At 59.8% G+C, this 23,237-nt stretch overlaps 2 protein-coding genes across 8 annotated transcripts in view; one reads left to right on the top strand and one right to left on the bottom strand.

Moving 5' to 3' along the window:
* The window catches only part of RAP1GAP2 (RAP1 GTPase activating protein 2), a 44,771-nt gene extending 21,783 nt beyond the window's left edge, over positions 1 to 22,988 (bottom strand). For 3 of the 6 annotated variants that reach the window (XM_082068182.1, XM_082068183.1, XM_082068181.1), the window contains exons 1-2: positions 22,722 to 22,881; positions 19,454 to 19,489 (exon numbers count right to left, since the gene is read on the bottom strand). In XM_082068182.1, the coding sequence (XP_081924308.1) occupies positions 19,454 to 19,489; positions 22,722 to 22,801 (116 nt within the window). In that variant the 5' untranslated portion in view covers positions 22,802 to 22,881. Of the gene's footprint in view, positions 1 to 19,453; positions 19,490 to 22,721 lie in introns of all 6 variants that reach the window. The other 3 variants (XM_082068184.1, XM_082068180.1, XM_082068185.1) reach the window with 3 other exon arrangements.
* LOC309447499 (uncharacterized protein) lies at positions 15,228 to 20,042 on the top strand. Of its 2 annotated transcripts, none has more exons than XR_014185620.1 (2): positions 15,228 to 15,877; positions 16,585 to 20,042. XR_014185620.1 is itself a non-coding variant. In XM_082068186.1 (2 exons), exons 1-2 carry the CDS (start codon positions 15,281 to 15,283, stop codon positions 16,443 to 16,445), a joined length of 927 nt encoding a protein of 308 aa, XP_081924312.1. In that variant the 5' UTR covers positions 15,228 to 15,280; the 3' UTR covers positions 16,446 to 16,571. The 2 variants fall into 2 exon arrangements, 1 of the variants encoding a protein (XP_081924312.1); XM_082068186.1 differs by lacking the exon at positions 16,585 to 20,042 and adding an exon at positions 16,116 to 16,571.
* Positions 22,989 to 23,237: the final 249 nt, after the last annotated feature.

Genomic DNA, 23,237 nt, shown 5'->3' with positions numbered 1-23,237 from the left:
AGCCGCCGCTTGTAATCAGCCTCCGTGCACTGGAAATCTGTTATGTTGAACTGCAACAACCGACTGGGATGATTCAGTCTGCCGTCAGCTCCAGGGGTCAAGGGCCATCAGCCTAATTTCCAAACAGATTACCCTCATGGGATGCTAAATGAATCATGAGGAAGATCAGCACGTTGTTCTCTGTGCACCGCGTGCTCGCACGGAGAGGCAGCCCCGGGGATCTCCCTGAGGACCACACCGGAGCAGCAGATGCTCTCGGCAGCCCCGCGCCGAGACCCCGTCCCTGGCGGCACCGGTGGCACAAGCGTCTGCAGAGCCTGAACCACAGCAAAGGTCCCAGGTGGTCACGCCAGCAAGGACAAGGGGCGGGGGATGCACCCTGAGGTGCCGGGACCCAGCACCCACCCATAGTAGAGACCCCGAGAAGCAGCCCCGGGACATTCAGCCCCCCGAGGGTTTCCTGGTTATGCTGGTGCCCGCAGGGTGCGAGTGTCACCGCGCAGCGGCAGGACGGCGTCCCGTGGCACGGCCCTGCTGCTCCACGGCCTCCCGTGGCACGGCCCCGCTGCTCCACAGTCGCTTCCACAGAGGCTCTTCCACCCCGTCCTGCACCGGACGGTGCGAGAGAAAACACGGCTCCTGCCCAAGGAGCCTGACCACAGCCACGGTGCAGGATGGCAATTGGAAGTGCAGGAGGGCAACTGGGAAGCAGGGGAGAGGACGGGGTGGGGAGGGACAGCAGGAAGAGGGTGATGAGCTTCAGCCTGGCCCTGGCACGGCACAGCTCCAATGAACGGCCTCCGCGGTCCGTCCCCACTCGCCTCTCCCTGGCACCGCAGGACACAGGAGCAGGAGCATCCCTGGGCTGGACACCAGCCTTCCCGGAAGGCAACGCGAGCATCGCTTTCGGAATTCTATTTCTTTGTTTTTCTCATTAGGCAAATTAAGAGAGAAGGAAAAGAAAGAATTAGAATCCTACACACTTAGCAAATCTAATTAAGGAAATACCTTAATGCAGTTATGCAGCCCAACTGCAGGGTTTCCTAACAAAGACAGTGAGATCAGCCCTCGGGACCCTGTTCCGCGCTGGGAAGGCTCAGCCCGTGCGGCCGCTCCCCTGCCTCTCCCAAAGCAGGAGCACACGGGGACTTTACCCCATTTGGGTGTGTGTGCACCAGGTTTGTAATGCTGGCAAGTTCCCAACACAACCAGGGCAGGTGGAGTCATTCTGCTGCCTTTAGAGCATCCCTGATTGCATCCCCAAAGCGCCTACAAATTCATATCCTGAATTTGGCAAACCCCACGGTCACACTGAGACTGTGATTCAGCACAGAGCCAGGGCTCCCGAGACCCCTGCAGCCCCGAGCTTGCCAGCCAAACCTCTGGGCACACACCCCCCTCCCGCTTCCTCAGTCGAGAGCCTAATGAAAAACTTGTAATGCATCCCACCTTCTTGTTTTATTCGTCTGATTTACCAGACAGACTCTAAATTGACACGGTACATTCATATAAATTACGCGTGGGAAGGGGAGATGTCAACATATTATCTGACACGGCAAAGTGTTTCGCAGCAAGCGGTGAGCTCTACCTTTTGTTCCACTGTGTAAATTAAACACAGAGCATCGCAGGTTACCTTTATGCCTACACCTAATTCTGCAGATGCAAGCTGGCCTGAGGAGGTGCAAAACTGCAGCAACAAGTTCAGCCTGTCTAGATGCAGTAACCTTGAGAAGGACAGCAAAGACTATCCTGTAAATTAACAGCCTCTATTTTTGGAGCCATCATTCTTTTTGTCCTTGATGGGCATCACCTTGCCAGCTGCTCCCTTTTTAGTTTATTTAATATTAAGTGGCCAGCATCTGAAGTTTTCACGGGGGGCTGTGTATTGCTGCTCCTCCCCACAGCGCCCGGGTGAAGCCCCAGTCCCAGGGCGGAGGGAGCGGATCCTGGGCGCTCGCCTGCCCCCGGGGTCCCTCATCCCCGCTCCCCACAGGCAGGTCCCACATCACGGCTGCAGCTCAGGGCTGGGACCGAGCCCCTGGACACCAGACCTGCTGACACTCCACACCGAGGCCACCGGGAGCCCCGCTGACACTCTGCACCGAGGCCACCGGGAGCCCTGCTGACACCCCGCACCGAGGCCACCGGGAGCCCCGCTGACACCCCGCACCGAGGCCACCGGGAGCCCTGCTGACACCCCGCACCGAGGCCACCGGGAGCCCCGCTGACACTCTGCACCGAGGCCACCGGGAGCCCCGCTGACACCCCGCACCGAGGCCACCGGGAGCCCTGCTGACACCCCGCACCGAGGCTACCGGGAGCCCCGCTGACACCCCGCACCGAGGCCACCGGGAGCCCTGCTGACACTCCGCACCGAGGCCACCGGGAGCCCCGCTGACACTCTGCACCGAGGCCACCGGGAGCCCCGCTGACACCCCGCACCGAGGCCACCGGGAGCCCCGCTGACACCCCGCACCGAGGCCACCGGGAGCCCCGCTGACACCCCGCACCGAGGCCACCGGGAGCCCTGCTGACACCCCGCACCGAGGCCACCGGGAGCCCTGCTGACACCCCGCACCGAGGCCACTGTGAGCCCCCAGCCGGCTGCTCTTAAGTTGCAAAAAAAAAAAACCATCCCAAAAATGTTTTGGTTGTTTTTTTTTTTTTCAACAGAGACAAGGGCACCGCGCTGAGAATTTACACCTGGAAATCTGCAGCGAGCGCCTGAACGAGGCACCTTACCCTGACTTTGCACAGCTCTGCATCCAATCCGGGGCCTCAGGCAGGCGAGATCTCGCTGCATCATCGCCCGTCCCGGAGAGGCTGCAGAGGACGCGCTGCCGCAGGGCTCCGCTGCCTCCGCACAGCCCTGCGCCCCGCAGACCCCACACCGACCGGCGCCACCCTCCTGGCCACGCACACCCAGCGCTGCCGCTGCTCCGGCTTAACCAGGCGCAGGGCAGAGCTGCCGAGCAGCAGCTTCCCTGACAAACTGACTGACCGGCAGGTCCCGGGTCAGGCCGGCCCGGCCCGAAGCGCCACATTCCTGCACTGAACCCCGAGAGTCAGCGAAGAACAAGCGCAGCATTTTCCGGTCTAGATTCCTTGCAATAACTTGTGTGTTTGCAAACTGCCAGCCTGCATCTGCGCGCACGCAGCCTCCGCGCAGCGCGGCTCCCACAGCGGGAACCAGACCCTGCGCAGAGCAAGGTGACATTTAACTGCCAAGGAGTTTGGCTTTAATTACTCCTCTGCACAGAGAGCACTGTTGAGAACGGTTTGAAGCACCTGGGCCGTGCGGGCAGCGGCGCCTGCGCTGGCTGGGGGATCGTTGCCCATCCTGCTCCGGGATGGCAAGGAGCAGCTCCTGCTTTGCCTGCACCTCCACAGACACTGGGCTCTTACCCACTGGCCAAGGACCTCCCGCTTGCTCTGCTGGGAAAGTGAGCTCAATATGAAAATAGCGGCGTAAAGAGATTTTTGTCATTTACAGATTTTGTTGTCTGATGTCCCTTGCAGGAGCAGAGAGGACACACTGATTTCCCGCAGCATTTGGGTAACACAGCCAGGGCACTCACAAACCTTTTAAAACCAAAAGCTTGTCTGATCCGAGTCCTGACGCCCACAAGCCCGCGAGCCTTGGGCAGCCCCTTCTGAGCTGATTCAGTAACGTGTGAATTGCAGAGAACCAGAAACCAGCAGCTCCAGCCACAGGCAGAACTGACTCCGAACGACCAGGGGCCATTGTCCCCACCTGAGCATCCGCGCGGGGCGCAGGTGGGGAGAGGGGAGAGGCCCAAAACGCACAGGATGCTGCTCTGGTGAACTGGAACCAACGGGGGTTAAAACTTGAACAGCACAGAGATTTCACTGGTGGCTCAGGGAGACGTCCATGGGAACCCCTCACTGAACCCAGCAGCGAATGAACCGCGGTGACAACAGACATTGGCCGTATTCCCGACTGCCCAGAGCACAGCTGGGACCAAGCGAAGGGAGGGGTGTACCTACATCACAGCACCGACCGGATTGACCCCCAAGACAACGGCCACCGTCACACCACTTGGCTTGTGTGCAGGACATTCAGGAAAATGGATTTAGGTGCAAACACCCAGTTCCAAATCCAAGGTTTCTGGAGCGGGACCAGAGGCAGGAAGAGCCTGAGCCCCCCCAGGCCCCAGCTGCTGCCCCTCCAGCCCCAGCGCACAGGACCGGCACGGACAGACGGGCACGGACAGACCGACTGCGGGCAGGGGAGCGCGTGGCGCCCGGCCCTGCGAGGGGGGCGCGGGAGGTTGGCTTCTTGTGCTGCACTTCGCTGGGTTGCTAACAAGGAGGGGACATGGGCCACCAGGGACTCCGCAGCTGCCACCAATCCTGCCAGGCTTGCATATGGCTCATGTAAAGCAAAATTCAACTGCAAATGCAGAACAAAGACCAAATGTAGGAGGAAAAAAAGAAAATAGGAGCAGGTGGAAGAACAGAGTCCCTTTTGACGCCGCCGCTAGCAGTCCCTTCCTTTTCCTGCAGATTATGTCACTTTGATGGCCCTGGCAGCTTGCGTAAGGAGAAGCAGCCATCGTAAAGCACTGCTTGAATTCTTGCAATCACTCCCATGAAGGCTTCTCAGTCCAGAACAGACAGGAAAAACCCTCCTCAGGGCCTTGTTCTCCCTTTGAGATGGCTGTGTGGGTCTCGTTGTCCTCAGCAAACCCTGCAGCAAGAGCCACACTGAGCGGTTTGTGCTCAGCACATGACGGTGGGGAAAAAATAAACCCACCCAGACTCACACATCACCGGGCAGACTCGACTTCTGCGAGAGTTCAAAGCCAGACGTTCTTCTCAGCCCTTAAGTGTCACGCAGAGCTCATTCATAGAAATGTGGCACCCAGGGGCAAGACAACACTTTGGGACACATCCTGCTCAGTGTGCTGTGAAGCACTTCTCTCCCTGGCAGGCGGACGCGGGATGGCCAAGGAGTTTCTGCAGGGACGATGTTCGGAGGGGGTTCGCGCCCCTGCCCGTGGCGCAGACCCCCAGCACTCGGACACAGCTCCATACACACAGCACACGAGAGCTGGAGAAGAGGCTCCGGATCACAGAGTGCTGGGGCAACATGGGGGACCCAGCCACCCCCAAAACAGCCAGCCCCTCCAAAACCTGCTGGAGCCCGGGCCCACGGGCAGAGCCACGGCAGGGATGGGCCTGGGCTCAACAAGCCAAAAGCCAGAGGGGTAACAGCAGGGATGGGAATGGCAGAGCCTGCTGGGGTACCCCAGCACAGCCCCTGCCCCCCACAGCCCAGCCCGCGCGAACAATTCATGACCATCAGGACCTGAGGGCTGATTTTACCAGCTGTCCGGCTTTGACGATCTACCTAAAACCCCACGCAGGAGAAGAAAATGTCACAAAACAACACCAGAAACACATGAACTGTACAGGAAGGCCACCACTAAGTCACAAAAGCATCACTAAATCCTGCTCTCAAGGCAAAGCATGTAAGGCGGCAGCACCAAAAGAGAGGATATGGACCTCTGATCTTACTCTGATTTTTCAGGCTCACAGACTGGGGGATACTTTACAATAAAGATTGAAAACAACCAGTTCTTCATTCATATGGTTTTGGTACAAATCCACAAATTAAACAAACAAACAAGAAACCCCAAACCCTCAATCCACAGCAGTGCTCATGTCGCTTTCACCTCGAACCAGAAGTGTGCACACCACTGAGGTTTGGATGCATATTTCTTACTATTTTTAACAGCAAAGTTGCCAGAGCAGCACAGTTCTGGAGAGAGAACTCCCTGACCGAGGACACGCAGCATAAATCAGAGCAGGGTAAATCTTTGAAGCCAACAGCAACTCCTGTTAATGATGGGGGAGAAGCGGAGCCGAGCAGATGCCAGCTAACACAATATTGCAAACACACTATTTCCTCAAAACACAAAGTTGAACATAAAGTACAATCCGTGGCTTAGTCAATGAAAGATGAAACCATTTGTCAGCTGTTCCCGAGCGAAGAGACAAAGCTGTTGAGCTGAGTTAAAGCAGTCCTGTGAGCGAGACGATCCCTGGCAGAGAACGGTCCTTCTCGCCCCCCTGCAGCAGCAGGAACGGGGGTCGGGGCTGACCGGCCGGGGGAGCGGAGGAGCAGCCCCTGCCCGCACCCCCGCACCCCGTGCGGGTCGCGGTGACCCCGCGCTCCGGCCCCGGGGCAGCTGCCGGCTCGGACCATCCCGGGTCCGCCCGGGTAAGAGCCGCCGCGAACCCGCTCCCGCCGCCCCCGCGAGCCCCCAGCCCCGCTCCCGCCCCCCTCCCCGCGCCCCCAGCCCCGCTCCCGCCGGCTCTCCCCAGCCCCGGCCCCGCGGCTGCCGAGCGGCAGGAGGGCTCTGCCCGCCCGTCCGGCGCAGGGACCGGCGCCGCCTCACCTCTGCTCCCGGCTCTGCCGGCGGGAGCGGTGCAGCAGCCCGATGAGCACCACGGCCGCGCGGATCCCCGCCCGCCGGGACCGCATCCTGCCGCCCGCCCGGGACATCGCCGCCGCCGCTCCGGCCCGAGCCGCGCACCTGCGGCCGCGCCGCGCCCGCCCCCGCGCCCCCTGCGCGCTCCCGCCGCCGCGCGGGGATGCGCGGGGATGCGCGAGGCGGGGAGCAGCGCGTGGCCGCCAGCCCCCAGAAGTGGCCGCGGGAACGGGGACGCCCCCCTGGCCCCTTGTGCCCAAAGCCCGTCACCCAGGGAGCTGCGGCGTGGGCACGGTGGGTGACCGGGGACCCATGCGCTGTGCCGGAGCTCCGGTGTCCCCACTGATGCTGCGTTACCCCGGTCACAGAATCAGTTAGGTTGGAAAAGAGCCCAACCACTGACCCAGCACAGCCAAGTGCCACCAAACCATGTCCCCAAGTGCCGTATCTACATGTCTTTTTAATACCTGCAGGGATGGTGACTACGCCGACGTCTTAATGAAAACAGCCTGTGCCCTCACCCATACACCAGCTCTTTAAACGGGGGAAGTTACATTACAGCCCCTTTAAAATCTGCACAGAGGGAAGGGTTTCCTTCCTGTCCTGCAAATGTTTTGTTCTGTCTTTTCCAAGACACCTGCAAATCTTCCCTGTACAGGACAGCTCTGAGCTGGGCCGAGCGCGGCGCCCGCTGTGCCGGTGCCAGAGATGAGCTCTCTCCCTCTCTCCCTGCTCTCCCTTCCTCCCGCTGCAGAGCTGCAGGAGCCAGGACTGGGAGCAGCACGACAGCACCAGCCCTGCAGCTTGCTCTTCCACAGGGGAGCTGGCACACAGCTTGTTCCAGGAAATATATACATATAAAATTAAGTAAACTGTAAATGATCTACTTCACAACCTCAGCACCTTTCCCTGGAAGTCTTTGTTGCCATGGTGATAAAACACCCGGGTGTCTCTGCCCCCCCACCCCTCCCATCTCACCTTCCTCCTCTGCGAGTTTAGTTTTCACGGGAATTAGACACAGGACTAGCTAGAGCATTCTGAGCATGTTCCCGGTTAGAGGGATGCAAGCAGTCCGTGCTTCAGGCACGTATGAGAACACGCAGGCGAAACTCCAGCATGCGCAGGGCTGAAACGTCAGCGTCTGCCCAGACCCCACTGGTGCTCTGCATCTTCACAGCCAGCCCCAGAGAAATCAAAATCTATGGCATTGCCTGGCCGAGCCCACGGAACCGTTCCCCGGTGTGCTTCAGCCAGCCTGGCCGAGCCCACGGAACCGTTCCCCGGTGTGCTTCAGCCAGCCTGGCCGAGCCCACGGAACCGTTCCCCGGTGTGCTTCAGCCAGCCTGGCCGAGCCCACGGAACCGTTCCCCGGTGTGCTTCAGCCAGCCTGGCCTGGCAGCGGGGAGCGTGGCCTCCCGGCGCGCAGCACCGCACAGCGGCCCCGCGGCAACTGCCACTGCAAGGGGCAGGTTCTGCGGGGCCCCTGCTGCAAACAGGCGGCTGGCTGGGGGCACGCGTGGGCTGCGGGGCCGCCCACGGCCTCCCCACCACGAGCATCCCACCCAAGTGGGACACGGGGCAGCAGCAACGCCCATGGGCTTGCATGCAGCAGAGCGCGAGCGGCCTGGAAACCCCGGGCCAGGGCGGTCAATCATTAACTGTGCGCGGGGCTCTCCCGGCACAGTCTGTAATAAATGTGTTTGCTCGGGAGCGAACAGCTCGCGCGGGCCGCAGATCACATCTGGCGCGGAGCAGCTGCTCTCGCCGCCTCCGTGCCATGCTTACCGTGATCGACACGACCTTAGCTCTGCCGTTTCCATCAAAATGTTTCAGCACAATCTCTAATCGGATCTATTCTTGAAATCCAACCAAAAAACCCATCATCACTGTAATCTCTTTATGCATCCTACTGTAAGTCAGATGAAAAAATGTGCAATGTTATTTTTTGTGAACATGCCACATTATTCACCCCAGAAGAACCCGATGGCAGTTCAGCCGTCATCGCACCATCCGTATTGACCTGCACAGCACGTGTGGCTCTTCAGAGTCAAGACCTGAACTTACACCCAAGATTAGTATTGTTGTATTTCAGCAGATCCCGGCAGGTCCCTGGGAAGGCGGCAGCAGCAGCGGGTCTTTCCAGCACAGTAATTCCAGCCGATGAGGGTCGAGGGCCCCGCTTCCCCACACAGAAAATACCAACCCATCCTCAAAACACCCCAAAATGCATTCCTGCCTCTTCAGGACGACGTCGGTCAATTGCAAACTGCATGTGGTGGTGAGAGAACGCGGGCAGGTAAGAGGCAAGAGTTGTGTTAAACCGGGTGCTGCCTTCATCGCGGGCGCTCAACTCCCACCGCGGAGCCTCTCACCTCAGCTTCTGTTGGACCAACAACCCTCTCTGTTCTTGCAGAAAACACCTGGCTGCTTCCTTTCAAACAGAAATCGTCAGTCTGACAAACTTCTCAGGCACAGGAAAAAGAGAAAACAGAAATAAATTCGAGCCTATTTCCATGCCAAGTGATACCAATTCTCCAGCACCTCATTAGCTTCCAGCTAACGGAGGGGGAGGGGTTTTTAATTTTAAACCTTTTACCTCTCACATTAAACAGGCAGCTTCAAATTTCATTGAGTCTCTCTCTGGAGACGTTTTCCACTGTCTCTCTTCCCCTCTTCCAGACAAGTTAAGTATTAATCTCCTCTTGTTTTATGCTGAAGTGGCTTTGTATTGATCTTTAAAGATGTTCAATTCTCTCATATTTGGAAATAGAGAATCACTTTAAGCAGACACACTCAGCCATATTTGCTTCTCCACCCAAATACGGCAAATGAGGCTGCGCTGTAATCAATTGCTTCTGGACTCTGTAGCAGCTGATGTGTAATTTATAGGACAAGGGCAAGACAATAAATGGTGAGCGGCTGCAGGAGGCCGGTGCTGGGAAGGGCAGGATTGGGAGCTGGGCTCCGGGGCCGCAGCCGTGCCAGGACCCGCGTCCCTCCTGCGCAGAGCACAGGCTGCGGGGACACACCGGAGCCCCCCGCCCCAGCACACGGCAGCTCCATCAGGTGGCGGGGACACACCGGAGCCCCCTGCCCCCAGCACACGGCAGCTCCATCGGGCGGCGGGGACACACCGGAGCCCCCTGCCCCCAGCACACGGCAGCTCCATCGGGCGGCGGGGACGCCTTCCCGGGCTCTCCTGGGGGTCTGGGTGCTCGGGTGCTGGCCATAGGGACTCTGCTCCCGAGGGCATCGCTGGCGGCTGCCACGGGGCACTGGGAAAGCTGCTCTGTATTTCTGTGTTCTGCCGTCTCAGGAGGCTCCATGCAGGCTGGGGCGGGATGCTGGGGATGCCAGGGGGAGCAGAGGAGTGAAGCAGCTGCCCCTGTTTTATGAAGAAATAAATGTCTCTTTAAAAGTGCCCTGATGTTTTTGCTTCAGAGAGAAGAGTTTTGCAGCTAATGAGGAAGCTGGCTCCCGAGGGGCTGGGCAGAGCTCACGGCAGGTTAGGACAATTACACGCCGTGATTAATAAATCACTTGGGTGGCTGGCTCATTTATGCCAAACTTGGCATTTTCTTCTGGACACTCTGCTAAGGAAGAAGGATCTGAAAATACCAGATTGTGACAAGATCAAGCCTTCATCTCTGATATTACTGAATCTCCTGTGAGTGAATGACACTTAATATTATTAAGAAGCCATATATTTATGGAATAACTTTGGCTTTTATGCTAATGCTGCAGTGAGATCAAATGACCCCCAGGCTCGGAGCAGCCCACCGCCCTTCCCGAGCCGCTCGGGGGCACGTTCCTACCGCGAAGGTCCCGCGGCTCACACCGGAGCACGGGGTGCGGCTGAGCCCGGCTCTGGTGACTCAGGGATTCTCGAGCCACAGCCTCGTCAGATGGCGCAGGATAAATCCCCGACACCCCCCGCGCCTCCCGTTCTGGGAGATATTTCTGGTTCCCCGGCTCACGAGGGACAGAGCCAGAAATACACCAGCTATGCCGGGCACCTGCCGTGGCCGGGCTGGGCACGGGCAGCGTGTCCCCGCCACGCCGGTGCGGAGCCGAGAGCTCTGCCCGGGACCCCTCCCCACCGCCCCAGGTCCCTTCCCCACGCCCCCAGCGCTCGCCCAGAGACCCCCAGGCATTTCCCCGCCCGTGCTGCCCGGCGCGAGCGCTGGGACGGGCAGCTGCACCAGCGCCAGGGACCAGGAGCCAGAGGGGAACAAAAGGAGCCGAAGCAGCACGACCGAAAGACAAAAATAGTAACGAGTTCTCTGCAAAGGAGCGGTCACATTCCGATTCTCCTGGCATACAAAGAAAAGGATTTAGGAGCTGGGAAACCAGGGAGAAAGCGATTACAGCGTTTCAAATGGTGCTGCAGGAAGAGGATAAGAGTGCACACAGTTTTATATGAAGCATCATGAGAAATAGAGTTTTAGATTGTTACATCCAGCATCCAGCTCTAAGTAGTCTGATTAGAGATTTATTTGATGACTTCAGTTAGAAAGACGTAGACGAAACACCAAGAAAGCACGAAGCCGGCTCCTCCACCCCGGCGCTTCAATTTTGTCTCTTGAAACAGTGCGAGACAAGTGCAATACGGCACCAGCAGCCCCAGCACCCGTGAATTTGGGCTGATGGGAAGGGGGCTGGTGCGTGCGAGGCACGGGGCACCCCCAGCTCCCCGGCACAGCTTCCCCACCGCGGGGCTCCTCCGCAGAGCTCCAGGAGCGATGTGCACAGAGTCCACCTGCCCGGCTCCACAGGGAGCCAGTGCTCCCGTCCAGAGCCCGTCACAAGAGCACACAAGCATCGACCTTTTCCCTGACTCGGCCGAGCACAGCTTCATCTCCCCAGCACAATTATCAGCCTTCCCAGGAAATGAGCGGGGAAAGCAATCAAAGCTGCACTGAAAGAACAAAACCTCATTAGGAGCGAACGACCTCTGGCTGCAGAAGGCAGCCCAGGCTCGGCCGCACCAGAGCAGCCCCGGCTCCGGCGCCGGGGATCGGCACCCGCAAGGCTGGGAGGTGGCGGGTGAGCACGTGGGCACCCCGTCTGTGGTCAGAGGCTTTGAGAGAAGAGACTTCAGTAGGTCAAGTGATCAGAAAAGACAACCTAAAAATAACTGGGGGCCAAAGCTGCTCATCCAGGGCTGCTGCTGCAACCCTTTCCCCATCAAACACGCTGGGCCAGACAAGAACATCCAGTTCCCTGCTCTGTGTTTGTATAAAAGCCTTAGCCCAGGGGGCTCAGAGAGCTGGATCTGCTTCATGTGAGAAGATACACAGATACCTATCGACATTCATCTATACATCTATCTACAGGTTCTCCTGATTTTATTTTTGGAACCATTCCTCCTTCAGCATCCTCTAGAGAGACAGCTTTGCCAAGCAGCTCTCAGCGAGTACCTTCCCGTCACACACGTCCCAGGACTGCACAGAGGGCGGCGTTTTGGTGCCCAGCGCTCGGCCCCGCCAGCAGAGCGGCTCCAGCGCCCCGGCGCGTGATGGGGCCCCGGCAGCGGAGCAGCCGAACGGGGCTGCGGCGGGAGGGGGGCACGACCCCGGCTGCGGCGTCAGCCCCTGCTTGTTTGCCCCCCCGGGGGACTGTGTCACTTCTGATGGTTAAACACAGTGCAAGGGAGTCGTGCCTGTGACAGCAGCACAATTATATGGAAATTGTATTCTTGATAATTTGGGGCATTTTTCCCTGTGAACGCAGGCTTTCTGAAGAGATGAGCTCCAAAATTTCAGTATTCAATTAAATTAGATCAAATCAGCAGAGGAAATAAGTCTTCACAGCATGAGCAGATCCTTTGAATTTTACTAGCAAATCAGTGAACTAAATGCCATCATTTATCATTAACATCACTAATAAAGTCAGATTCAGGATGCAGAGCAAAGTAACATCAGCCACGCTCCTGACGCTCCAGCGCCACCCTCCTTAGTCCTCGGCCCTTCCCCAGCTCCTCGTGCAGAACAAACACCATCCCTGGACCTGTTATTCTAATCAAATGCCCCCAATATCCAGCTGGGTGGCTCAGGAATTGGCCAAACCTCAACCTCAGCCAAGCGCTGCCCCTGCCCGAGGACGCTGAGGAGGACGCAGGAGCACGTGGGTCAGGGAGGAGGATCGGGCTGCTGGGGACAGCTCAGGAGCCCTTAGAGACAGCCGCCCGTCACAGGCTTTATGAGGGCAGGGGACACCGGAGGGACACGGGGCCGGTGCTGCTCCTGCAGCAGCAGGCGCTGCTGGCGTGTCCCAAAGCCAGTGGCTGCGGGAAGCCAGCGCTCCAGCGCCGTCCCTGCGAGCGCCAGCCCTGCCCGGCTGTCCCAGCGCACCCAGTGACATCCTGCGCCGGACGGCGGGGACCCGGGGGGCAGCTCACGCAGGAACCGTCCGGTGCGGGGGGCACAGCCCGACCCGGCAGCGCCCCAGGACCTGCCGCCATCTCCATCACCCGTCTCCCTCAGACACCGTGTTTGATGTGAGAGGGGTAAAGACATGTAATTTGTGGAGCTAAAACACAGGTATTATCTCAGTGACACATCCCTACAACAGGGAATGTGCCGAAGTCAATCACGTGCAGAAATGGGTTTCTATTACTCTACAGCTTTTTCCTTGCCTCTTCCAGATCAAAAAGATGGAAAATGATGCAGTCGTTAGCTTGAAAGCTGCCATCTTCCTCATTAAATCACCTCACACTGTGCACCCTCATCAACAGCGGGGAACAAGAGACGAAAGGACACGACTCACACCCTGTTTCTCAGTCTTTCCCTGAGCGCTGGTGCTCGGGGAGCACACACGGACCCCCGCTCTGGTCCCGTCCTCCTGCCACCCCCTTCTCAGCCTCCTGCCTGGCAGAAACCTGCCCTGGAGCTCCACATGCCAGCATGGGCGAACCGCTGGGCTGACACAGCTGTGCAGGTGAACCGCTGGGCTGACACAGCTGTGCGGGTGAACCGCTGGGCTGACACAGCTGTGCAGGTGAACCGCTGGGCTGACACAGCTGTGCAGGGTGAACCGCTGGGCTGACACAGCTGTGTGGGTGAACCGCTGGGCTGACACAGCTGTGCAGGTGAACCGCTGGGCTGACACAGCTGTGCAGGGTGAACCGCTGGGCTGACACAGCTGCGCGGGTGAACCACTGGGCTGACACAGCTGTGCGGGGCAAACCGCTGGGCTGACACAGCTGTGCGGGTGAACCGCTGGGCTGACACAGCTGTGCAGGGTGAACCGCTGGGCTGACACAGCTGCGCGGGGTGACCCGCTGGGCTGACACAGCTGCGCGGGGTGAACCGCTGGGCTGACACAGCTGCACGGGGTGAACTGCTGGGCTGACACAGCTGTGCGGGGCAAACCGCTGGGCTGACACAGCTGTGCAGGTGAACCGCTGGGCTGACACAGCTGTGCGGGGTGAACCGCTGGGCTGACACAGCTGTGCAGGTGAACCGCTGGGCTGACACAGCTGTGCGGGCGAACCGCTGGGGTGACACAGCTGTGCGGGTGAACCGCTGGGCTGACACAGCTGCGCGGGGTGAACCGCTGGGCTGACACAGCTGTGCGGGTGACCCGCTGGGTTGACACAGCCCCGCTGCGTGGGGCTCTCAGGTACCCCTTGGGTTCAGGGCTGATGCCTTTTGCCAACCAAGCACAAAAACAGCCCCTCCGAACCCCCAGCATAGCCCCAGCTCCAGCTCACAACCCATCCTCCCGCGCACCCCGGTATTCGGGAGCAGGCACCCGCTGGCAGGTGGTGCCTCCATCACACCAGGCATTAGGGCTCCCTCCCCCTGTCACGACAATATTTGCTCTTAGAAGGCTGTTATTCTTCCGAGCAGCTGCCTTCTGATTGTCTGCAAACAGCTCCTATTTCGACAAGCTATAAATATGGGAGGAGAAAAGAGATATATAAACCAGCCCAGTTTGTTAGTTCTGAAACAGAGCTAAAAATAGACCCACGTGGGGTTGCTAAGTCCTCTGGGCAGATGTAATTGTGGATAATCTAGCTTTAAATATGTGAAGGCTGTTCTGACAGCAACAACAACATTTTAACATATGGGACCGGGCAGCACGGGAGCAGAACGCGCTGCTGCAGCTCCTGCAGTGTCAGCGGGAAGCACCATTTGCACTGCGGATCCCAGCCCACGGCCTCGCTCTGTAGCTGGGGCTTCTGCCATAATAAACCCCCAAATAACCCCAAAGATCCACAGCAAGCCGTGGAGAGGAAAGCGCCCAGGCAAACAGTGCGGGGCAGGAGCATCGGCGGAGCTGTGCGTGTTCCCACCCCGAAACGTGGTGCAGAGAAGCTCACCGGGTGGAATGGCTGAACACCCCGTCCTCACCGCACAGCACCTTGTCCTCCCGGGAGCCCCGTCCCGCGGCTGCGGAACGTGCCGCAGGGCACCGCGCGGGGCCGGGCGTCTGCGGGCGGTGACCGCCCTTCCACGAAGAGGGACGCGCTCCCGCCTGCGCGCCCGAGATACGGGGCAGCCGTTGGGACCGGCGGGGTTGGGTGAACCCCCCGGCAGCCCCGGGGCAGCCGTTGGGACCGGCTGGGTTGGGTGAATCCCCCGGCAGCCCCGGGGCAGCCGTTGGGACCGGCGGGGTTGGGTGAACCCCCCGGCAGCCCCAGGCCAGCCGAGGCAGGGCTGGCTGTGCCCCCTGCCGGGTGAGCACCCTGCTTGGGCTGCACCCCCATCCCTGCCACCACCCTCTGCTCCCGGCGTGTCCCCGTTTGTCACCTCCCGGCCGCAGCAGTGCCGCCTGCAGGGTGTTCTGTCACACAACCCACAGCGAGCAGCCGCGCGATGCTGCTCACGGGTCCCTCGGTCCAGTACCCGCCCTGGCACCCTGGGAGCTGGGGAGCAGAGACCGACCCCCCGGCCCGGCCCGCTCCCCCGCTGTGTGCCGGCAGCTGCCGGGGCCGGTGCTGCCCGTCCCAGCTGGCACAGCGGGTACCAAGCAGCAGCAACAGCCCCGGGGCTTTGCCTTCCTCCCCGTCAGTGTCCTGCCAGGCCGAGCTGTCACCTCGGCTCTGCGTTAAGCCGGCGCTGATATCCATCTGTGCAGCCGCGGTTCCCCGGTGCTGTCACCAACCGCAGGAGGTGGCGCTCGGGCAGCAGATGGCGAGCGGGGACGGCGGCAGCCAGTGCCCGCGGCAGCAACAGGGACTGTCACCGTCCCTGGCCACTCGCCTGCAGCCTCCCCGGCACCTGAGGGGTTTGTCACTCCAGCCAGTGGCCAAGCCACCGCAGGGACACGGGCACAAGAGCTGCCACTGTCACAGGACTGGTTCTGCCTGGGATGTCACGTCAAGCCACGGCTGTCACCTCCCCACACGGTGTGACATGGATCTCCAGGAGAGGGAGCAGAGCAGCGGCTTCGCAGGGGAGATGTTAAACCAGGTGAATTGTGGTTTTACAGGGATGGTAACACTTCAAGGTTCCCTTCGCTCCCCACTGCCACGGGGACACGGGAAACCCTGCGGGAACCCACCGACACCTGCGAGGGGACAGCTGGGTCATGGCCCGTCGTGGACAGGCTAAATTCCCATTGGAACTTTACAAAAAAATACGGGTGATATTAGAGCCAGGAGACAGAAAGACGGCACAGGAAAAGGTCAGAAGAATTTGCTGTGCTTAGGTGAACCACACGGACACCAATAAAGCCCCAGTGGGACGGGGACCCCGGCCCGGGGCAGGCGGGTGCTGGCACCAGGCGGGGGACGGCGGCAGCGCCAGGAGCAGCGAGCGCTGGCACCTTTGGGCTTTGCTCCAAGCCCCGGGGGTCCCTTGCAGCCCAGCCCCACGCTCGGTTTTTCTCTTCCATCGTGACACCGGCGCCGGGATAAGGGCACGGGCTGGGCGCTGCGGGGCACCGGCAGCCCCGAGACAAGCGGTTCCGAATCAAACCCATGGGAAGGCTGCCCGGCTGCCCCACGCGCTGCCGGCGGCTGCTCCGCCGCGCTTCTGATAGCGTTTTCTTTGTAGTGCAACGCATATGCTACTACAGCTGAAGTATAGCTGCAAAATACGCATTTGCATGTAATTACCCATTTTTAAAGGTGGTAATAAAGTCAAAGGAATTTACTTAGACACAATCTGCTCTCCAGACCTTGTCTTCACAGGACCTCGGCACAAACCTCCGAGATTACTGCAACAGTCCCTGCAGCTGCCGCCAAGAAGCTCAATCATTCCCACGTCTTCCCATTAACTTAGCTCTGGCCCATCAAATATTAAAGAGTCTCAAACTGGATGCAGCTCATTTTATGAAGGTCAAGTAAATCTTTCCTCTCTTCTCTTCCCACCTTTGTCTTCCACCACCGTTCCCACCATCAGATGAGCATCACGTGCTCTTTCACGCGAGTTTTAGCTGTACACACACTGACTCGCAGTGTACAAGGCTCCTCTGTTTCACAGAGACGTGACCATTCCATCGCTGGTTTTGCTTTCTAAGGCTAAAGCGAGAGGTGACTCTCTGCCTGTCACAGCCCCAGCCCCTCTCCCGGCACCTGAGCCCCCAGCACCAGCTCCTGCCACCCCCCTGGGGACATGCACCCCCAAAAACAGCCAGCAGAGTATTCCCAAGCCCTCTCGCAAACTTCCCATCCCTATGTGCTGCCTCTGGGCACTTTGCGAGGCCCCAGGCGCAGCCCCGGCACCCCAAGCAGCCCACAGCCACCCCCACGGCCCCAAACTCGGCCTCCCCGGCCAGGCAGGGCACAGGCAGAGCCCGACCCAACTCACCGCAGCTTCCGGGGCACGTTGGGGCTGAGCAGAGAACGCGGCCGTGCAGCCGCCGCCCAGGGATGCTCAGTCCTCTGCAGCGCTCCCGGTACCTCCCGGCACCTCTCGCTAACGGGGCGCGCTGACCCCGGCCGCGGTGCCAGGGCTCCCGTCCATCGCCTCCCTGCCGCTCTCCCACTCTGCAACATCTACTCCATCTCCCTGGTTCCCAGTCCCTCAGACACACTCATGGTTACCATAGGAACTAATGAAACCCAAACTAAAAAAGAAAAGGGAAAAGTGCTTTGATCCTCTGGTGCCACCTGTGTGTGTGAGATTATCACAAAGGCTGACAAGAGCAGCAGCCGCAGGGGAGCATCCCGCAGCCTCGGGGCTGCCGCGCTCGGTCCCACCGAACACCGGCTTTGTGCAAGATCCCAGCATTTGCTCTCACCCCCCCAGAGCCCACCGGGACACACAGCCCGCTGGGACACACAGCCGCCGGGACAGACTGCCACTGGGACAGACAGCCCGCCGGGACAGACAGCCCGCCGGGACAGACAGCCCGCCGGGACACACAGCCGCCGGGACACACAGCCGCCGGGACACACAGCCGCCGGGACACACAGCCGCCGGGACACACAGCCACCAGGACAGACAGCCGCCAGGACACACAGCTGCCGGGACACACAGCCGCCGGGACACACAGCCACCAGGACAGACAGCCGCCGGGACACACAGCCGCCGGGACACACAGCCCGCCACTCCCGCCTCCCCGGGACAGGGCACTTGCTGCCACCGCAGCAAACAGCCCTTGCCCGGGCGCGAAGGGTCACCCCAGTGGGGGCTATTGCAGCCTCCCCGTGCCTGGGACTCCCTGTGCAGCCAAAAGCTCGGGGCCACATCCACCACCACGCACTGTTCCTCCCCTGCCATGTTTCTGCAAGTCAATATTGATGTTTGCAGCGTGCACAAGGCTCACGAAGGGCTCTTTGGCTTGAGGAAAGCAGCTTGTCTTTTTGTTAACAAGTTAGACAGGCAAAGAAAATTGCCTACGCCTGATGTCTTAGCCAGAAGGCTAATAATAAGCAATAATAAGAGGGTGTTAGAAAACCAAAACTTTTTTTTTTTTTTAAAGCTTTTACAAATATCTAATGTGGCTCTGGCTGGGCCCCAATTACAGAACCATTTAACAGAGCAATCTGTCCACAAAACAGAAGCGTTATGAGACTGCGGAAAGCATCAGCTGCTAATAGAGGGGATGGAGCTGCTCCAGTGGATGTTCATTGACCTCCCCGAGCCAAACCCTCCTCTGGCCAGGCAGGAGGGAGAGCGAGAAACGCGGCCCCAGACCCTCAGCCTGGCCCCAGCGCACCCACAGCAGTGGGTCCCATGGCAGCGGGTCCCATGGCAGCGGGTCCCGCGGCAGCGGCACTAACTGCCCCGTACAGCGGGGAAAGGAGGTTAGATGGTGTTTCTGCCACAGAATTGCTGCGTGGGACCTGAGACAAAATCAGGGCACAGCGTACAGCAGCGTACAAGGAGCAGTTAAATCCTTCTCAGCTCCACAGGAAAAGGAAAGTCTATGGAGATTTCCCTCCCCTCCCAAAAGTGGTAAATGTTGATTTAAACTTCTCATTAGTTCAGCAAAACCCTGAGCAAGGAGCTCAGCAGCAGCGTCTCTGTTGTGCTGTTTCCAGCAGGCACTTGCAGGTTCATTCAGGTGCCCCTGAGGCTCTCTATATACTTTTCCATTAATGAATAATTTGCACAAGTGATGATTATAGAGGGAGAGCGCATGAGCCGTTACCCACGCACATTACCTGAGCGCAGGGGTGGCTTGGCCAGAATATTTCTATATTAGCTCACGGTTACACTGGTATTGCCGGAGCCGCACATGTGCTTGCCCTGGAAAAGCTCTGACCTGGGGAGCTGATCTGGGTGCCGGAGGATCCACCACGGCGGGAGGGAAGGGATCAGTTTCCTGGTTGTGCAGCATGGGAGCAGGAGCTCAGTAACAGCACAGGCACCCTTATCCCACCGACACCACCCCCTTTCCAGACTGCAAGATTCAAAACCAAAATGAAAATCCCCAGGCTCCACAGAATTTACAGGCAGCAGCTCGGGGCAGCCCAGCACCGCTGCCGGAGCTGGGACCGGGACAGCCCAGCTAACTCCAACACACACAGAGCCCCCGCTCACACTCGCGTCTCACGGGGAAACCGCTCTGAACGGGAGAAGAGTGCGGGTACTCACTTGATCTTCAGGCTGGCGAGCATCGTCTTGTCGATCCTGGGGAGGAAGCAGAGGAGCGAGTTACTCGGGCGCAGACGGGAGGGCTGGCCCCCCGACACAGGTACCGGGGCTGCTGGCACTGCCCCAGCATCTTCTTCGGAGGTGCCGTCGCTCCAGCTGACACAGCGATTGCTACAGAAAGGTTCGACCAGAAAACAAAACCAACCAAAATCTAACCCAAACTTAAGCCTGGAAGCAAGTAAAACTGTCCCCGCGCAGCAGCAGCCAGGGATTTACCCTGTTACGTACCCCGTACCCACCGCGCGCACCCACGCGCGTGCCGAGAGCCCTGGACAGGGAGCACGGAGCTGCCCATCGCCCCCAGCCGGCCAGATGCCGTGGGGCCAGGAGCCCCAGTCGCTTCACTTGTTTATTTGGCACCATTAATAAATGCCAACCTCCACAGAATCATTATGGTTAGAGTCATATCAATATAATTAATGCAAATCATAGCAATGTCTCAAAATACAAAATTATGTCTTTTGGCAGTCATTGCAAATGCTCTGTTATCTGCCACATAGAATAAATGCTACATCTCTCAAAAAATAAACCAAATACCAAAAAAACCCCAAACCACACACAGAGTTGTTTCTCACTGTGATCACACAGGCCACGGCGAGGCTGCAGAAATGCGGTTTCCCTTCTACTCGCAGCTTTACGCTGCCAGGCTGAACTTCTCCATCGGGAGCAGGCTGTACCCACGGTGACGCGGCGGGGACGATCCCTGGCACGCCGTGCCACCAGCAGAGCCAGCACCGGGCGGACACGGCAGGAACCCCATGGGGTGTCCCTGCTCCCCATGGCTGGGGTGTCCCCAGCTCGACCTGCTGCCCTCGCCATCACCCGCCCCTGGTCCCTCAGACCGACATGGGCTCACAAAGCCCCGGCAGCCCCGCCCCAGGCATTGCCCCAAACACCAGCTCCGTGCTGCGCCCCTGGAGCGCCCGCTCGCTGCTGCTCCTAAAATAGTCCCTGGGCGCCTGCTATTGTCACTTAATGCTTAACAAGCCTGTCCACAGGCCCTGTTGATCATTAAATCAAGCTGAACATTAAAGCGTGCTGGTGTAAATAGCTGTTGCCAGGCTCGGTGGCAGATGCCAGTGAGCCAAAGGGACAGCGGGTGGTGTGGCAACTCCTGCCCGTGCGGAGCGGCACCGAAGTGGCTTCATCTGGAACCGCAGGGAATAAAAATCCGTTGATGTTATTTGGCCTCTTGGAGGGAAAATTTAAAAAAGAGGCAATTGAATAAAAAACAAAACAAAACAAAAAAAAAACAACAAAAAACCAAACAAACGAAACACAAGAAAGAAAACCCTGTGCAAGGGAAACCGCAGCTGCGATATGACTAAGTTTAGAGCCGCTTCGTCAGGCCCTCCCTGCAGCCGCTGCCGAGGTGGGGTGAAGTGAAACACCCCACGCCCATCGGCCTCCCCTGTGCAGCCCCGGGGCTCCCGAGCCCTGTCCCACAGCACTGGGGGCACCCGCCCCGCCACCAGCTCCCGGGTGCCCGTGGCCCGGCAGGGGGCTCAGCACCACAGCTGGCGCCCGGACAAGCAGGCGCTGCCGGGACCGCGCTGGCAGCGGGTGCAGCGGGCAGACAGAACCAAACCCCATGTCCAGCCCAGCGCGGGGCTGGGAACGGCGGCTGCAGGCGCGGGCGGTGCCGGGGTGTGCCTGGCACCCCACGCGCGGTCCCCACCGGAAGGGTGTGTGTCACCGCGGCCGGGTGGCTGTGACAAGATGCAGATGCAGGTACGGGGCTGCAGCAGGACCCTCCCTTTCCCGTAAACACCCAGGGAAGGGTTTCCCGGCTGTGTGCGCTGCTCCCTGGGTGACACAAACTGCGAGGGGTGACTTGCCCAGCCAGCAGCAGCCCCGCCGGGGAGCTCCCCCGCAGAACGGAGAACAGGGCTCCCCACACCCCGTCTCTCTCCCTGTGCAGCCCCCGTGTTGACAGATCTACAGGGAAGCCCGCAGCCCCCGCCCGGACCGCGACGGCAGCACAGCCTCCCAACAGGCAGCAGACCACACTTTTCCTGCGCAACGCTCTGGCTCGCGGTTATCTTTACCCTGCAACCGCCGAAGCGCAGAAGGAAAACAACTGAGCAAAGCCCAGGTGGCCCCAAATGCCCCTGGCAGGCGGGTGACAGCCCTGCCCCACGCTCCCGTCCCCACCCGCAGCTCCCGGATGTGCCCGACAGTTTGGACCCGGAGCCACCGCTCCCGCCAGCAGCTGCCCCAGAGCCGCCATCTCTCTCTGCCACAAAACGAGCCCATATTTCACAAAGCTTATTTGTACAGAAGTTTATCAGAGTGCTTCCTTCCCATTTTCACAAAAAGAACGAAGATCCAGCTCAGACAAACCGTGGCATCAGTGAGGCGCTTCTGCTCCCAGGAGACTTCGCTGAAGCTCTCGGTGAGTTCGCTGCCCTCCCACACCTGTCCCGGTTACTCAGCACTTCCCCAGCAGGTTTCAAGCAGCTCCGAGCCCACGGGCACAAGCCCTTCCCAAAGGCCAGCGCCCCTGGCTGCCCAGCCCCCGCCACACAGCGAGGGGACAGCACAGGGACCCTCCGCCCCCGTGCCAAACAGCCAAAATCAGTACAGAATTGCCGATTTGGCCATCAGTTCCCACGGGCTGATCACAATCACACAGCACAGACTCAGAATGGGCATAAAATACCTTAGAGTGAGGGAAAGCGGAGGAAGGGCAGAGGGAGAACAGTGCCACTTGCTTAAACCATTTCCCTACAGACGGACACGTCTGGGAGGGCAGGGACAGCAGCAGCGAACAGTCCCGCGGAGCCCAGGGTGCCGGCGGCACCGCGGCGCTCTGCCCAGGACAGACGGGGCAGCGCTGACTCAGGGAGGCACCGATGGGCACGGGAACCTGCCGTGAACCAGGCGGGACCTCCCCGCACATGCCACAAGGTGCCGAAGGCGGCCGTGAGCATCACTGCCTGGCAGAGGGAGAGCGGGTGGCGGGTCCTCAGCAACGAAAGGAGCTGGGGCAGAGCCACAAGATGCTCTCACAGGGGACGTGCCCATGGGAGCCCACCACGAGCCCCAGGAGGTTCCTCAGAGCTCAGCACCCACGGGGCTCACGAGGGGTCACCAGGGCTCAGCATTGCGGTGGTTCCTCCTTTGAGCCGTGGGGGGCAGAAAAGCTCCTGGCACAGCACCGCGCTGCCGCAGCGAGGGGGACAGGGAGGAGAGGAAGGGCACCCACCAGCCATAGCCGCCGAAGGAGACGCTGCGCTTCCTCTGGAACATGGTGCTGGCTCGGTGCTGCCGGGGCGCTCCGGCCATGGGGGCCGCGGTGACGGAGCCGGCAGCACCGCGTGCCAGCCGTGCCGAGGACAGCCCGGCGGGTGCTTCCTGCCCGGCTGTGCTGGGGGACCCGGCCCCTCCTGCTCAGCGCCCGGCGCATGCACACGCACATACAACACCAGAAAAGTCATTTCCTTTTTTTTGTGGCCTGAGGCTTTTCACAACCTCGCGCTGCAGATATCGCATTTCTGCGAGTGGCAGGAGCCGCAGGCCGGGCTGCGCGGGCAGCGCGCTGAGCCATGGGCACAGCGCCGCCCACCAGCACCATGCCATGGGGCTGCGTCCACCCATCTGCCCAGCCGCCGCGACCGGTGCAGATGTCACCGGTGGCAATGCTGAGGCGTCCCTCCTGGGGTGGCTCTGCCCCGGGCTGTCCCCAAGTGACCGGGCTGGTTCTGTGGCAGGGGATCCTCCG

The sequence above is a fragment of the Streptopelia decaocto genome, assembly GCF_964273445.1.
Source record: "Streptopelia decaocto genome assembly, chromosome: 18".
Classification (NCBI taxonomy): domain Eukaryota; kingdom Metazoa; phylum Chordata; class Aves; order Columbiformes; family Columbidae; genus Streptopelia; species Streptopelia decaocto.
This window is presented reverse-complemented; position numbering and strand designations above follow the sequence as displayed.

Excerpts from the sequence above, each read along its gene's own strand:
- LOC309447499 (XM_082068186.1), top strand. The coding sequence starts at position 15,281 with ATGCTGCTCACGGGTCCCTCGGTCCAGTACCCGCCCTGGCACCCTGGG. Across the intron at positions 15,878-16,115 it reads CAGGGGAGATGTTAAACCAG|GTGAACCACACGGACACCAA; the intron begins GTGAATTGTGGT and ends TGCTGTGCTTAG.